General features: G+C 50.2%; 1 protein-coding gene across 3 annotated transcripts; it reads left to right on the top strand.

The window, feature by feature from the left end:
• The first annotated feature begins 8,170 nt into the window (after nt 1–8,170).
• LOC119035993 (leukocyte immunoglobulin-like receptor subfamily A member 6) lies at nt 8,171–16,840 on the top strand. Of its 3 annotated transcripts, XM_053656730.1 has the most exons (7): nt 8,171–8,388; nt 8,605–8,640; nt 8,813–9,097; nt 9,254–9,562; nt 9,788–10,066; nt 10,372–10,671; nt 16,275–16,840. In XM_053656730.1, the coding sequence occupies exons 1-7, from the start codon at nt 8,238–8,240 to the stop codon at nt 16,394–16,396; spliced, it is 1,482 nt and encodes a 493-aa protein (XP_053512705.1). In that variant the 5' UTR covers nt 8,171–8,237; the 3' UTR covers nt 16,397–16,840. The 3 variants fall into 3 exon arrangements, with proteins under 3 accessions (XP_053512705.1, XP_053512704.1, XP_053512702.1); XM_053656729.1 differs by lacking the exon at nt 9,254–9,562 and having other exon boundaries at nt 8,179–8,388; nt 9,785–10,066; nt 10,357–10,671; XM_053656727.1 differs by lacking the exons at nt 9,254–9,562; nt 9,788–10,066; nt 10,372–10,671 and adding exons at nt 13,006–13,311; nt 14,108–14,407 and having other exon boundaries at nt 8,185–8,388.
• The last annotated feature ends 203 nt before the right edge of the window (nt 16,841–17,043 follow it).

Here is a 17,043-nt window from a genome sequence, read left to right as displayed (position 1 = left end):
AGCTGGTCCTGTCTCCATGGGGACCACTGTCATTACCTGGGTGTGGGAGGACAGCAGGGTCTCTGCTCTGTTTCCATGACACCGGGTGGTCAGCTGGGGCAGGTCATCCTCCAAAACACCTCCCACCTGAACTCCTGTCAGTGCCCACTTTCCCTCCCAGAGTTCCCTGTATTCCCTGTGACTTCATTTGTCACATCATCAGGGTCTGTCTGTGATCTACAGAGATCTGTATTTTCATGCAGCTATGCATCTAAAGATTTTCTATTTTATTTTTTGCCCCTTTCTTACCAATCTTCCTGGTAGATTACAAGCTCAATGAACACTTAGAGATTCTGTTAATTTTGGTAAATCTCAATACCAAAAATATCTATGTTGTACATATTTCATCATCTATCTCTTTAAAAAGAATAATTGAGAAAGAGGAAGGAATTGTGATGTGGAAATTATGTTCCCAAGTCAGAGACACAAGGAGACAGCTGAGGTGAAGTAGTGAAAAGGTAGATCCAGCTGTCACTCCTTCATGTCCTGACATTCTGGACAAATTGAAGTCCCCTGTGTGCATCTTGACTTTGCAAAGCAATCCAAGTCCAGGCCCCAGAAATGCTCCCCTGGGGGAGTTGGGTTGGGAACCATTAGTTTGAGAGACACATTGAAGCTGAGAGAAGAGATGACTGAAGCCATTCTACTTTTCTCCTCTCATATCCTGTTGGTTTTCTTTTCCTCTGGAGCTGCTGATCCTCTGGGATGATGGGAAACAAGTCAGATTCCAAGAGTAGAGAGGAGGAGAAATTCTCAATTATGAGGCTGTGCTCAGAGCATCAAAACTGGTCCATGAGATGCAGGTGCCCTGGTGGACATGCAGGGGGACTGGGGTGATCGGAGCCTGTCCTGACTTCTGGGATCTCTTTACTCACAATTCCTTCCTCATCACCCCCAAGACTACACAGTGGGGAACCTCATCCGCTTGGGTGTGTCTGGCTTCATCCTCGTGGTCCTCGGGGTGCTGTTGTGTGAAGCTTGGCACAGTTGGAGAAGACCCCACGATGCAGCCAGGAGTTGAACACAGGGGACAACAAACCACCAGTCAGCAAGGCAGAGACTGGAGAAGAGTCTGATGACCCCAGGAAGCTCTGGAGGAAACTGTGGGCGCCCCTGGAAGAGTCTGTTGAGAATGTGGAGGGTGTGGGCGTGGTTCCCCTGCAGGGAGAGGAGGGGCTGGGGCTGCAGAGGCTTCCCCACAGTTAGACTGTGGGCGTCTCCCCTCACTGCACTGCTGACCTTCCTTGACTGGGCCTCTGTTCTCACCCCCCTGACCTGGGGCTCAGCCCACATCACAGGTTCAGATCCACCCCTGGGTTCACCCTCCATCTCTAGTCCACTTTCATGCAGGACATTTTTCTTTCTTTTATTGTCCACATTTGCTGATTCTGTATGTCTCCGGGTCGGACAATAAATCTGTTTTAAACAACTGGTTAAAAGAATAAAAACCAGGAATTGTTTGAACTGGTGACACTGGTGGTCACCAGAGGGAAGGGTCAGAGTGAGACAGAGGAGGGTAAAGAGAGTGAGATCTATGGTGAGGAGAGATTTGATTTTGGAAGAACTCAGTGCCATATACTGATGATGTCTCATAGAACTGTGTGATTGAAACCTCTGTAATATTTTAAAGATTTTATTAGTTATTTCCTAGAGAGGTGAAGGGAGGGACAAAGACATGAATGTGCCACATGAACACAGATTTCTTGCCTCTGACTCACCCCGTGCCTGGTACCTGGCCTGAAACCCAGCCGTGTGCCCTGACCAAGAATAGAACAGGGGACCCTTTGGTTCACAGGCCAATATTCAACCCACTGACCCACACCAGTCAGCGCTGACACCTGTGTAATTGTATGACTTCATAAAACTGCAATAAATTTCATTGTGAAAGACTAGTTTGGGAGGAAGAAATACAAAACCATCATGAAAACACTGCCCGGTCAGGTGAAGGTTGCTCTGTTTATCAGATGATGGACCTGGTGTGTTTGCTACAGCAACTCCAGAGGTGTGTGGAGTGGTGGTCAGGGGTGTTTGTAAACCAGCTCCCAGAAAACGCCATTGTTTTTATTAGGCCTGATTGTGGCATTTCCCTAATTCCTGGTTGTAAATACTCCTTTCTTCCTTCCTTTTTATTTTTCGCTGTTATTTATTTTTAAAATATTTTAAAGTTATTATTGCACTACGGTTCTCCCGATTTCCCCCTATACTCACCTCCACCCATTTCACACAGGCCCCACTGGGCTCCAACACTCAATTCCCACCCTGTGGTCCGTGCTCCTGGGTCATTCATACACTTTCTTCTCTAGTCCCTTCCCCTTCTGTCTTCTTGACGGCCAGGAGAGTGCTCCCCACTGTGTTGCACATCCCTGGTGTTTCCCCAGTTCCATCAACTCACTGAGTCCCACGGGCGCACATTTTAGGTCAATGGGAGTGGTTACCCTAAGGATTACTTCACCCAAGGAGCTCAGGTCCAGCTCCCTGGGCATAAAGTGCACTGGACCAGCCAGGCACAGAGCAGGGGCCCCACCCGAGGGTGGGTATGAGGAGAGTGTCTCTCCTGGGCCCAAAGTTACTGCCAGGACACTTGCTCTAGGAGCCAGGATCCCCACGAACCAGCATTGTGGACCCGAGTCCCTAGGAGGCGCTGCACCACCCTTCCCGTCCCCCTCCCTCTGGTCCCTGTCCTCCTGCTCCTAGGCCTGATCCTGTGCCTGAGCTGCCACCACCAAGAGCCACTGCACTCCCTTCCCAGGCTGCACTAAAGCTCCTTCAAGTCCAAGCACCTCACATCACCCGCGCCTGCCACACGCACAGCTGCCACAAGAAGTTCCCGCACAGTGGCAGGAGTCTGTCCCTGCAGAGTGCACAGGGGACAGAAGCCCCTCCCCTGCCTTCTCTGCTCCAAGCCCTTCACCAGCAGCGACAACCTGTCCAAGTTGATGCGCCCCCAACCCGCTTCTGCCTTAACTGCTCAGGGGCTCGCACCCATCCCACAACAGCTTGGCCAGAGCCCTGCACACAGCCCAGACCCTGCTGGCCCCTGGGTCCCTTGCAGCCCCGCCCCATGCTCGCCCTGCCCAGAGCAGTAGCAACACGCTTGTTTTGGAGGCTCAGTTCCAGAGACCCCTGAGGACCTAACATGCCTCTGATCTCATCAAAAAGCAAGGAGGAGGTCTGAGACTGCAATGGGGTCAGCTGGACCTTGGAGATGGCATGGGGACTAGGTGCCCCTGTCTGTAAAAGTCATGGCCTATTATTTAAAATAACATTAAAGAAAAATATAGACAAGAGTTTACCAACTGGCCAGATACACTGAAAGATGAGGACCAGACCTACAACCTGAGAATCCTGCCACAAGAGGGAGCCACAAGCACGAAGCTGGCCCATCCACACAAGGTCCCACAAGCCCCAGACACACTCAGGACCAACAGAAAGGGTCTCTCACTTGAGGGCAGGGGTTGGGCTTGCAGGAGGTGACTGTGGCATCAAATACAAAAAGAGAACACAGCACTCCACAGATCAGGAAGAATCACAATGTCAGCCATCACCAAAGACCATAATAAAATCCCAATAACTTAACCCAAAGTCAGGGAGAACTGCCATTTACCCAGCATGTAATTCAAAAGACGCTCCACGACTACAAGACACAAACAGAAAGACATTTCAATAAAGTCAGGAAAACATTGCATGGACCAAACAGCAAATTCAAAAAGAGACAGAAATTATCAAATAAAACCCATCAATTTCATGCTGGGAAAAGTAACTCAATGAAATGCACAGTGGTACAGAGGGCATCAGCCAAAGAATAAATAAAAAAAAATACAAGAGACCAATATTCTTCTTGAACATACATGCAAAATATCTCAATGAACAGTAGCATGACGAATTCATAAGCACATTAAACCTCTTGTACACCATGACCAAATGGGATTTAACACAGGGTCCTGATAGTAGTGAACAATACTTTAACATGTGAAAATCAATAAGGGTTTTCACCACAATAATAAAGTAAATGATATAAAACATATGCCTGTTTGAGTAGATTTAGAGAAGACATTGGACAAAGTACACCATTTTTTTCATAAAAAAACATTTCATAATAACCACTGTCAACACATTGGGGATGGAATGACCACCCCTCAGCACAATAAAGGTCACGTGTGGAAGCCCACAGCCAACATCAGACTCAACACTGAAAAGCTGAGAGTTTCTCTTCTGAGATCAGCAACAGGACAAGGAAGCCCACTCTCCCCACTCCTGTGAAACTCACACTAACTGTCCTAGGCAGAACCATGAGAAAAGGACAAGAAAAACAGACCATGCAAACTGGAAAGAAAGAAATAAAACTGTGTGGATGATACAATCTTTTATATAACCCCCCTAAACATTCCACAAAAAATGGTACAAACTTAAAAACAAACTCAGTAAATGGCAGGATACACAACAATCATCCAGGAATCAGTGGCATTTCTGTGTGCAAAATATAACAAAATCAGGAAAGTAATGAATATTTATTCCCATTTACAATAACATCAAACACAACAGACAATGGCCAAGGAGGTGCAAGGTTTGGACATTGAAAACCCTAAGACTTTGGCAAAAAATGAAAAAGATGGAAATAAATGAAAATATATCCTGCATTTACAGTTAGGAAGAATTCACTAAAATGTGTATACTGCCCAATCGACAAATTCACTGCAAGCCCTACCAAAATTTCAACTGCGCTTATCACAGAAATACAAAAGGCTGATAATAAAATTCACACAAAACCACTCAAGACCACCAATACCCAAAGCAATCTTGAAAAAGAAGAATACAGCTAAAGGCATCACACTGCCTGGTATCAAATTATGCTACAGAGTTCTAATAATTAAAACAATGGTAATTGCAAAAAAGAAGGTGATACAGACAAATGGAACAGAATCAAAACTTCAGAAATAAACCCATAACTTCCATCCAATATGGAGTTGTAGGTAGACAAATGGTGCCTCCTCGCACAACCAAAACAATGACAACAACAAATTTAAAGCAAAAAACAACCAAAACTGACAGAAAATCAAACTGTATGGAAGTCCAACAACCAAGGAGTTAAAGAACAAACATTCATCCAGACCTGTAGGAAGGGCGCAGATGAGCAGCCTGCTGGAGAGGACGCATGGCAAGGCAGCAGCTCATGGACTACAAGGTCCCACATTTGCATGCAGATAAACTAGGAGGAAAAACTGGAGAGTGAGACAGACCAAGCAACCCAGGGTTCCAGTACTGGGAAATAAAGCCTCAAAGCCTCTGACTGAAAACACCTGTGGTGGTTGAGGTGGCAGTAAGAGAAACTCCAAACCTCACAGGGCAGTTTGTTGCAGAGACTAACAGGGTCCTGGAACATACACAAACCCACCACCCAGGAATCAGCAACAGCAGATTCCAATTTGATTGTGGGTAGCAGGGAGAGTGACTGAAAACTGGGAGAGAGCAGAGCAAGCAGCACTGTTCCCTCTCAGATCCTCCCCCACATACAGTGTCACAAGGCAGACATGTGGGTTGCCCTACCAGTGAATGCCTAAGCCTACTCCCCTTGCTACCTTACGGGCCTGTCAAGACGAATGAAATGGCCTCAATGAAAGAACAGATCAAACCTCCAGAAAAAAACACAACTAAGTGATGAAGAGATAGCCAGCCTATTCCACGCACAGTTCAAAACACTGGTCATCAGGATGCTCACAGAACTGGTTGAATATGGTCACAAATTAGACAAAAAAATCTGTGGTCCATCCACACACCTCACACACCATACCAGGTAATGTGCCCATTTCTGCTTTCAACAGCCATCTATATATATTTAAAAGTTAAGAGGAGGAAATATGCTATTACATTTACATAAATATTCATTTAGACGTGTTGGTTCTTCTCTAATTCCTGAATTTCCAAGGATCCCTTTAGAATGATCTCCTGTCTGCTTGAAGATCACTCTTCTAAAAAGGTCCTATGGTCGGTATTCCTTTATTTCACTTCCTTTCCTGAAGAATATATTGAGAATTCCACTGAACTTTTCTCACCTCTCAGGAATTTGAACTTCTAACCATGATGATTTCTGATGGGAAATCTGCATCAATCCAATCATGTTTCCTCCATGTGTCATGTGCCATTTCTGTCTGGGTGGATTCCATTTTCCTTGACTAGTTTGATGATGCTCATGATGCGTGTGGGGTTGGTTTTCAAAGATTCATAGCTGAGTTCCTTGGACAGGTAAATTTATGGCTTTCAAGTTATTTATGGCATGGTCAGCTAACTATTTCTAACACAACAGTACAATATTGTGTTTCTTCTTTGATATTGTTCTCAGTTTACTCCTGATTCAGGAACATAAACTGCCTCACAGATCCCTGGGTCTGTCTCTTTTCATTGAGAACCTGGCTGCCCTACACTGGGGCTCTTACCTGATACTGCAGAGGGAGTTCCCAGTGTGAGAGGAAGAGCTTTGGTCAGAGGAGGAGGGGCCCTGAGAAGGCAGAACTGACCCAGAGGTTTGAAGGGGGCAATGAAGGACAGGCTGGTGCTGACTGATACGAGCAGGAAGTCAGTGAAGGGAACTGTTTGAGGAAAGAAAATTCATTGTCCCATCAGGGCTGTAGTTCCTTCTAAGAAATGGTGACCAGTTTCTGCAGCACCTCCTCCCCATGCTGCCCTCTCTCGTGGGGCCATCCTACTGGAGACAGCCCCACTGGCCTCTCCATACACAAAGAAGAAGGTGGAACAGACTTTTTTTTTTTGGACTCTCCCACTTCCCTGACTGTCATCAACTCTACTCCATGATGCCTCACAGAGCACCTCTGAACCATGTCCCTGATCCATCACAACACTCAAAATGCCTGGTCCTCACATCACCCTCCTTCCTGCACCTCCAATGCAGGCTTCATGCCTTTCTCCAGTTCACTGCTCTCTCCACCTCCTGAGGACTCTTCCTACAAGGGACCTGGTCTGAGGCTGCCTGCTCTGCCCCCTCCACCAGCTCCCACCCTCTGAACAGATCCATGTTGCACCATCTGGCATTCAAGGCTGTCAGTGTTCAGGGTGAAGCTAAACCCACCAGCCCCAGCAAACATGACTCACTCTCCACAACCAAACCAACCCTGTTAACCACACTCCCCTCCACACCAAACCACACACTGAAACTATTTCAAAATCCTGTGGTATCCCCTCCTGTTCCTTCAGCCAATCTGAACCGAGTCACCTCCTTCCCAAGATTGAGACAGAAACGAAAGCTGTCCTGTCTCATCCCAGTCAACAGTCAGTGCAGTGAGCATTACAGGTTTGTGTGAATCACTTAAAATACTAATCAACACGCGATCCATGAGCCAGGTGCATGTTGTAGTTTTATGACTGATGGAGCTCATTATCAGCAGAGTCTGCTGGCATGACGTTTTCAGGTGGGGGTAGCCTTTTTAAAACATAAACCTGTCTATTCCACTGACTTCAAATGCACTCCAGACAATCTGCACAGTGCTCCAGATTCTGTTTTCTCAGAACACAGCCTTCACCTGACTGTGGCCACTCCTGAGAAATGGCCCAGCTCATTCTGGTCAAGGACCTTTCCCTGCCCATGGCCTCTGGACTGATCCCTGCTCATGCCTTGGGTCATCCCATCCCTGATAAGGACGCATTGTTGCAAGATGTCCCCTGTTATTGAACCACCCTGCCTTGTTATTCTCCCAACATGGACAGTCTCATGAGACTGTAACTGATCCATCTGCCGTCCACATATCTGTCTGCCTGTCTTCATTCCTCTGAGCCCTGTGAGTCCAGGGACAGAGGCCGGCAGCTTCAGCAGTGACTCTCCAGGGCCTGGAACCATGAATGCACAGGGTGACTGCTCAGTACATATTGCCTGAGGCCCTGGCCAGTGGGAAAGAGGAAGAAAAATGACACTTACAGGGTCTCAGAAGAGGGAAGTGACTTACCAAAGGACACAAAGTTCAAGGTCAGAGTAAAACTTGGAACAGAAATTGGGCTGCTCCTGAGTCCTGCCTGGTGTCCTCTACCCTCATGTTCTGGGACAGGGGTCACCTTCTGTATTTGGGTGTCACATGAGGTGGGTGCAGAGCCTGTGGGATCTGCTGAGGCTCAGATCTGAAATGTCCAGAGCTTGCTGTCTCTTCTGGCCTATCTTTCAGGGAGGGGCTGCTTCCCTCCCTGCCAGGCCACTGATGAGGAACCCAGGACCTGTCACACAGAAGTCAGACCACGTGACACGCCATTTGTTACTCTGTGTTGCAGTGAATCTAGATGTTGTCTGCACACTGGTGACCATGGCAGGAAGCACCATGACCTGGACCCTCAGTGTCCTTCTCTGTCTTGGTGAGCTTTGGGGGAACAATGAGGGATGGAATCCCATCATCTTTCAGGTCCGGGATACAAGAGACCCCAGGAATGAGCAGATTCAGTGGGGACAGAGCATCTGGGAGGAGAAGAGGTGGCTCAGCCCCAGGTCTGACCCCAGCACTCAGAGGCCCACAACAGGCCTGGAGCTTCTGTGTGTGGATGAAGGATAATTTCACAGGAATTCTCTTCCAGGGCTGTGTTGGGGCCCATGGGACCAGGTCCAGGCAGGTGAGTAAACCTCCAAAACTCTTACTTCAGTACAATGATGCTTCTGGGACGCTGAGGACACAGAGTGGGTCCTGGCTGGCAGTGACCAGTGTGGGAGGGTCCTGGGAGTGACTGTTGGGGAGACTGAGGAGACAAGAACACCCCTGACACTATAGATCTGATTCCTTTCCAGAATTTGGTCCCAAACTCTCCATCTGGGCTGACCCAGGCCCCATCGTCAGCAAGGGGAACCCTGTGACCATCTGGTGTCAGGGGTCTCTGCAGGTGGATGGCTACATTCTGTTTAAAGAGAAGAGTTCTGAGCCCTTGAACACAACAATCACACAGGCCTCCAGCCACAAGACCGGGTTCCTCATTCAGTCCATGAGCTCATATGACACAGGGCTGTACCAGTGTGCATACAGCACTGGGGGCAGGCTGTCTGAGAGGAGTGAGCCCCTGCTCCTGGTGCTGACAGGTAAGGGGGAACCTGGGTTTCCTTCCCACTACAGGCTCCTCCTCACAGGATGAAGTGGACAAAGTGAGGTTTTAGCAGGGCCTCACGCCTCACAGTCTACTCCTGGGAAAGGTGGGATGATGGTCCTTTTTAACTCAGATCCTCCTTCTCCCTCAGGAGTGTACAGCCCACCCTCCTTCTCAGCCCACCCAGGCCCTGTGGTGACCTCAGGAATGAACGTGTCCCTCTTGTGCAGCTCACAGTCCACATGGGACACTGTCCACCTGCTGAAGGAGGGAGGGGCTGAGCTGCCCCAATGCAGGAAATCAGAACAGAGATTCTATGAGAGGAGGTGGCAGGCTATCTTCCCTGTTGGCCCCATGAACTCCTCCCATGGGGGGACCTACAGATGCTATGGTTCCAACAGCTCTGACCCCAGTGTGTGGTCACAGCCCAGTGTCCTTCTGAACATCGAGGTCACAGGAGAACTGGCCAACACTTGGCTTCAGTTTTTTCCTGTGCTCCAAATAACTGATCTAAACTTCTTGTCTAGTAAAGCCCTAGGGGATGTGGGCGTCACTGACAAGAGTTTTTGTGGACAGAACCACAGATAGGAGGTGTAGGAAAGGACAAATGAGAACTCTTCCTGCAGCCCTGGTGGGCAGTGCATCTGTTTGTCCTCTAGGTGACAATGACTCTTCTCCCCAGGTATGTATAGGGAGCCCTCCCTCTCAGCCCAGCCAAGTTTCCTTGTGCTGCCTGGGGACAGCCTGACCCTCCAGTGTGGCTCGGAACCCGGATCTGACAGATTCGCTCTGACCAAGGACGAGGGGCCCACACCCCACCAGCATCTCCATGGGCAGCACAGCCCTGACTTCCACCTGGGCCCTGTGAACCTCACCCACGGGGGCCAGTACAGGTGTTACAGTGGACACAACCTCTCCTATGTGTGGTCAGCCCCCAGCGCCCCCCTGGACATCCTGATTACAGGTGAGGAGACTTGCCCCATCACTAGTCATGACTGTCTGCTCAGAGCTCTGGCCTGGGGTCACAATGGTGGTGACACAGTCCAGGTGAGGGTCCTGGAACAAATAGCTGAGGGGCTGAGGTCTGGCAGAGGGAGTGAGAAAGCAGGGAGTGAGGGTCATGAGAAAGAATATGCCCATCCAGAGGGACACAGAGGAGCTGACACGGGTCACAGTCAGAGTCCCTGGGAAAGAACATGGTCCTTCAGCTCAGGGTCAAGGGCACAGGTGGAGGGATGACTCTGCATATCACAGCCCTCCTCTCCCCAGGAATGTACAGGAAACCCTCCCTCTCAGTCCAGCCAGGGCCCTTGGTTGCCTGGGGATTGACAGTGACTCTACAGTGTCGATCTGAGGTCAGGGCTGACACCTTCCACCTGCACAGGGAGGGGTCCCTAGATCCTCCCCAGCAGCTTCATCTGCAGAACACGGCTGCCCCCTCTCAGGCCAACTTCACCATCAGCCCTGTGACCTGGGGCCACCAGGGGATCTACAGGTGCTACAGCTCACACAGCTCCTCCCCCTTCCAGCTGTCACAGCCCAGTGACCCCCTGGAGCTCCTGGTCTCAGGTGAGGGACCCCCATTCCACGTCCACTGAGGGAGCAGACTCTGTCCCAGGACAGCTCTGGGCTGGGACAGGAAGGAGGGGAAACAGTGAGGTCAACAATAATGAAATCCCACCCCAGAAAGAGACAGAGAAGATGGGGAGTCCCCGACCCTCTCCATACCTCACCACACCTGAGGGTCCATTCAGTGCTGGTGTGTGGAGAGAGGACACTGAAGTACGTGAGGAGACAATATTTGGGGGACATCTACTGGACTATAGGAGACATGAGGAGGCAGGCATACCCACAGCCTCCCCTGTTCCTGTGTTATGCACCAGCTGAGGTCTGCAGACCCTCCTCCACAAGGACAAACTTCATGTCTGTTGGGTAGCAGAGTCCCCTTAGCCCAGAGGAGACACAGACTCCACCAGGCTTCTGCTGTTTCTCACTTTAGCCTTCAACACTTCACATAGTTCCAGAAGGCCTTGTTTCCTAAAGTCCTGGGGATAAAGGTGGAGACATAAAGAAGGGTCCTCTTGTCTCAAGCAGGAGGAAGGTCACTGGGTCCCATGTGATCGGTGGGGAGGAAATCCATGAAGGGGAAGATGCCCAGGTCAGGTGGGGAGAAAAGAGCAGAAGCAACACCTGCCTCTGTCTGTGTTGCTGACTCTAGGCCCCTGAGTTGTTCTGGTCCCTGTGGAAAAAATCCCACATAGGAGAGAGAGGCAGGGAGGCCTCTCCTTTGTGGATTAGAGTGAAGGGGGCCCTCAGACAGTCTAAATCAAAGTAGACTTGACTCAGGTTGTTTGAAATGAACCCCAGTGACAAAATCACCTGTATCTGGAACTCATTTTTTCCATCTATCAGAGCAGAATTTAATTCAGGATTTGAAAAAGCTCAGTCAGTTTAGAACTTGGATGCCAGAGAATCCCTGTGGGAGAAAGAACATGAGTCCACTCTGAGCTTGTCCTGTCTCCATGGGGAACCACTGTCATTACCTGGGTGTGGGAGGATGGCTGGGCTTCTACTCTGTTTCCATGACACCTGGTGGTCAGCTGGGGCAGGTCATCCTCTGATACACCTCCCACCAGAACTCCTGTCAGTGCCCCCTCCCCCTCCCAGAGTTCCCTGTATGTCCTGTGACTTCATTTGTCACATCATCAGGGCCGGTCTGTGATCTACAGAGATCTGTGTTTTCATGCAGCTGTGCATCTAAAGACTTTACTTTTTCATTTATCTTTTTGCTACTTTCTTACCAATATTCCTATTACATTACAAGCTGAATGAACATTTAGAGGTTATGTTAAATTTGGCAGTTCTCAAAACCAAAACCACCTGTGCTGTACACAGTCTATTATTTATGTTTTTGAAAAAAAGACTGATAGGAAGTAGAAAGGAATGTGACATGGAAATTATGTTCCCGAGTCAGAGACACAAGGAGGCAGCTGAGGTGAAGCAATGAAAACATACCTCCAGCCATCACTCCTTCATGTCCTGACATTCAGGACAAATTGAAGTCCCCTGTGGGCATCTTGGCTTTCCAAAGCAATGCAAGTCCATACCCCAGAGGTGTCACCTCAAGGAATTGAGTTTGTTACCGTTAGTTTGACAGACCCATTGAAGATTAGAAAAGAGACAACCTGAGCCATCCTATACCTTTTCTCTCATGTCCTATCAGTTGAAGGTTAACCTCACAGGAACTTTCTTCCAGGGCTGCGTTGGGGTCCGTGGGACCAGGTCCAAGCAGGTGAGTCTTCCACCAGACCTCCTCCTTCACCGCAATGATGCCCCTGGGTAGCTGGGAGACACACAGTGGGTTTGGGCTGATGGCAACTAGCATAGGAGGGGTCTTAGAGTGACAAGTGGGGAAACTGAGGAAATAAGGCTTCCCTGACCTACAGATCTGATTCCATTCTAGGGGGTCACCCCAAACCCTCCATCTGGGCTGACCCAGGCCCCATCATCAGTAAGGGGAGCCCTGTGACCATCTGGTGTCAAGGGTCTCTGCAGGCGGATGGCTATGCTCTGTATAAAGAGAGGAGTTCTGAGCCCTTGGACACAAGCATCCCACAGGCCTCCAGCAACAAGACCGGGTTCCTCATTCAGTCCATGAACTCACAGAACACAGGGCTGTACCAGTGTGCATACAGCACTGGAGGCAGGCTGTCTGAGAGGAGTGAGCCCCTGCTCCTGGTGCTGACAGGTAAGGGGGAATCTGGTCTCCTCCACACTTGAGGGCTCCTCTCAGAGGATGAAGGGAACAGAGTGTGGTTTTAGGGGGCACTAACCCCTCACAGTCTACTCCTGGGGAAGGTGGGGTGACAGTCCCCTTTAACTCAGATCCTCCTTCTCCCTCAGGAGAACACAGTGGACCCTCTCTCTCAGCCCAGCCAGGCCCTGTGGTGACCTCAGGAGGGAACGTGTCCCTCTTGTGCAGCTCACAGTCCACATGGGACACTTTCCACCTGCTGAAAGAGGGAGGGGCTGAGCTGCTTCAACACAAGAAATCAGAACACAGATCCTATGAGAGGAGGTGGCAGGCTGTCTTCCCTGTGGGTCCCGTGAGCTCCTCCCATGGGGGGACCTACAGATGCTATGGCTCCTCCAGCTCCAACCCCAATGTGTGGTCACAGCCCAGTGCCCCTCTGCACCTCGAGGTCACAGGTGAGGTGACCCACACTTGGCTGCAATTCTTTCCTGGGCCCCAAATAACTGATCTAAATCTTGTACCTAGTAAAGCCCTGGGGGTTGTGGGGGTCAGTGACTCCACTTTACTGGGGACAGAACCACAGGCAAGACACTTAGGGAGGGACATGTGAGAGCTCTCCCTGCAGCCCCAGTGGGTGGTGGGTGTTTGTGTCCCCTGGGTGACAATGACCTTCTCCCCAGGTGTGTACAGGGAGCCCTTCCTCTCAGCCCAGCCTGGCCCCCTGCTTCTGCCTGGAGACAGCCTGACCCTCCAGTGTCACTCAGAGCCCGGCTTTGACAGATTCGCTCTGACCAAGGATGAGGGGCCCACACCCCCCCAGCATCTCCATGGACAGCACAGCCCCAACTTCTCCCTTGGCCCGGTGAACCTCACCCATGGGGGCCAGTACAGGTGCTACAGTGGACACAAACTCTCCTATGTGTGGTCGGCCCCCAGCGCCCCCGTGGACATCCTGATTGCAGGTGAGAAGCACAGCCCTGCCCCCTGTCCTGACTGTCTGCTCAGGGCTGTGCCCTGGGGTCACCATGGTGATGATGGGGTCTAGGCAAGGGTCCTGGAGCAGAGGCTGATGGGGCTGAGGTCTAGGAGAGAGAGAGTGAGGGGCATGGAGATATAAGATGCCCACTCAGAGGGATTGAGAGGAGCTGACAGTGGTCACAGACAGTGTCCCTGGAAAAGACATGGTCCCTCAGCTGGGGACAAGGGTATGTAGGGATGACCCTGTGCACATCACAGCCCTCCTCTCCCCAGGAAAAGACAGCAAACCCTCCCTCTCAGTCCAGCCAGGGCCCTCGGTGCCCTGGGGAGCAAATGTGACCCTGCAGTGTCGATCTGAGGACAGGGCTGACACCTTCCACCTGCACAGGGAGGGGTCCCTGGATCCTCCCCAGCAGCTTCATCTGCAGGACACAGCTGCTCCCTCTCAGGCCAACTTCACCATCAGCCCTGTGACCTGGGGCCACAGAGGGACCTACAGGTGCTACAGCTCACGCAGCTCCTCCCCCTTCCAGCTGTCACAGCCCAGCGACCCCCTGGAGCTCCTGGTCTCAGGTGAGGTACTGTCACCCTATGTCCACTGAGGGAGCAGATTCTGTCCCAGGACAGCTCTGGGCTGGGATGGGAAGGAGGGTGAAACAGTGAGGTCAGCAATAGAGGGAATCACACCCCATAAATGATGGAGAAGATGGGGAGTCCCCACCCTCTCCATGCCTCACCCCACCTGAGGTTCTATCCAGGGCTGGTGTGTTCAGTTAGGACACTGAAGTGTGTGAAGGGCCAACATTTGGGGGACATCTACTGGACTATAGGAGACATGAGGAGGCAGGCACACCCACAGCCTCCCCTGTTCCTGTGTCATGCAGCAGCTGGGGTCTGCAGACCCTCCTCCACACGGACAAAGGTAATATCTGTTGGGTAGCAGAGTCCCCTTAGCCTAGAGGAGACACACACTCCACCATTTTACATTTCAATACTTCAAATAGTTCCAGAAGGCCTTGTTTCCTAATGTCCTGGGGATGTAAAGAAGGAACCTCTTATCTCAAGGAGCAGGATGGTCATTGGGTCCCATGTGATCAGTGGGGAGGAAATACATGAAGGGGAAGATGCCCGGCTCAGGTGGGGTGAAAACAGAAGGAGCCACAACTGCCTCTGTCTTTGTTGCTGATTCAGAGCCCCTGAGCTGTTCTGGTTCTTGTAAAATCACACCCACGTGGGAGACACAGTCAAGGAGGCTCCCATTATGGGTCAGGGTGAGTCATAACCAGAGATAGGACTCAGAGATCCTCTGACAGTCTGAACTGATATGGAGCTGGCTCAGCCCCCTTGATATGCGTCCCAGTGACAACATCCTACTTGTATCTGGGACTCCCTTCTCCCATCTATCAGAGCACAATCCATTCCAGGATCTGATAAAGCTCAGTCAGTTTAGAACTTTGATGCCAGAGAATCCCTGTGGGAGAAAGAACATGAACCCCATCTGAGCTGGTCCTGTCTCCATGGGGTCAACTGTCATTACCTGGGTGTGGAAGGACAGCAGGGTTTCTGCTCTGTTTCCATGACACCAGGTGGTCAGCTGGGGCAGGTCATCCTCCAAAACACCTCCCACCAGAACTCCCATCAGTGCCCACTTTCCCTCCCAGAGTTCCCTGTATTCCCTGTGACTTCATTTGTCACATCATCAGGGTCTGTCTGTGATCTACAGAGATCTGTATTTTCATGCAGCTATGCATCTAAAGATTTTCTTTTTTATTTTTTTGCCCCTTTCTTACCAATCTTCCTGGTAGATTACAAGCTCAATGAACACTTAGAGATTATGTTAACTTCGGTAAATCTCAATACCAAAAATATCTATGTTGTACATATTCCATCATCTATCTCTTTAAAAAGAATAATTGAGAAAGAGGAAAGAATTGTGATGTGCAAATTATGTTCCCGAGTCAGAGACACAAGGAGACAGCTGAGGTGAAGTAGTGAAAAGGTAGATCCAGTTGTCACTCCTTCATGTCCTGACATTCAGGACAAATTGAAGTCCCCTGTGTGCATCTTGACTTTGCAAAGCAATGCAAGTCCAGGCCCCAGAAATGCTCCCCTGGGGGAGTTGGGTTGGGAACCATTAGTTTGAGAGACACATTGAAGATGAGAGAAGAGATGACTGAAGCCATTCTAGTTTTCTCCTCTCATATCCTGTTGGTTTTCTTTTCCTCTGGAGCTGCTGATCCTCTGGGATGATGGGAAACAAGTCAGATTCCAAGAGTAGAGGGGAGGAGAAATTCTCAATTATGGGGCTGTGCTCAGAGCATCAAAACTGGTCCATGAGATGCAGGTGCCCTGGTGGACATGCAGGGGGACTGGGGTGATCTGAGTCTGTCCTGACCTCTGTGACCTCTTCACCCACAATTCCTACCTCATCAACCCCAAGACTACACAGTGGGGAACCTCATCCGCTTGGGTGTGTCTGGCTTCATCCTCGTGGTCCTCGGGGTGCTGCTGTGTGAAGCTTGGCACAGTTGGAGAAGACCCCACGATGCAGCCAGGAGTTGAACACAGGAAACAGCAAACCCACCAGTCACTGAGGCAGAGCCTGGAGAAGAGTCTGATGACCCCAGGAAGTTCTGGAGGAAACTGTGGGCGCCCCTGGGAAAGAGTCTGCTGAGAATGTGGAGGGTGTGGGCGTGGTTCCCCTGCAGGGAGAGGCGGGGCTGGGGCTGCAGAGGCTTCCCCACAGCTAGACTGTGGGCGTCTCCCCTCACTGCACTGCTGACCTTCCTTGGCTGCACCTCTGTTCTCACCCCCGTGACCTGGGGCTCAGCCCACATCACAGGTTCAGATCCACCCCTGGGCTCACCCTCCATCTCTGGTCCACTTTCATGCAGGACATTTTTCTTTCTTTTATTGTCCACATTTGCTGATTCTGTATGTCTCTGGGTCGGACAATAAATCTGTTTGAAACAACTGGTTAAAAGAATAAAAACCAGGAATTGTTTGAACTGGTGGACATGGACAACACACTGGTGGTCACCAGAGGGAAGGGTCAGAGTGAGACAGAGGAGGGTGAAGAGAGTGAAATCTATGGTGAGGAGAGATTTGATTTTGGAAGAACTCAGTGCCATATACTGATGATGTATCATAGAACCGTGTGCTTGAAACCTCTGTAATATTCTTAAGATTTTATTATTTATTTCCTAGAG

The sequence above is a fragment of the Artibeus jamaicensis genome, unplaced genomic scaffold (assembly GCF_021234435.1).
Source record: "Artibeus jamaicensis isolate MK-2021 breed Jamaican fruit bat unplaced genomic scaffold, CSHL_Jam_final scaffold_2693, whole genome shotgun sequence".
Taxonomy (NCBI): domain Eukaryota; kingdom Metazoa; phylum Chordata; class Mammalia; order Chiroptera; family Phyllostomidae; genus Artibeus; species Artibeus jamaicensis.
Note: the sequence above shows the minus strand (reverse complement) of the source record. Positions and strands in the feature narration are given on the sequence as shown.

What these genes read in the sequence shown, in the direction of transcription:
- LOC119035993 (XM_053656730.1), top strand. Translation starts at nt 8,238, where the DNA reads ATGAGGAACCCAGGACCTGTCACACAGAAGTCAGACCACGTGACACGC. An exon ending in CCTGCTCCTGGTGCTGACAG is followed by an intron (nt 9,098 to 9,253) that starts GTAAGGGGGAAC and finishes CTTCTCCCTCAG; the next exon opens with GAGTGTACAGCCCACCCTCC. An exon ending in CCTGGACATCCTGATTACAG is followed by an intron (nt 10,067 to 10,371) that starts GTGAGGAGACTT and finishes TCCTCTCCCCAG; the next exon opens with GAATGTACAGGAAACCCTCC.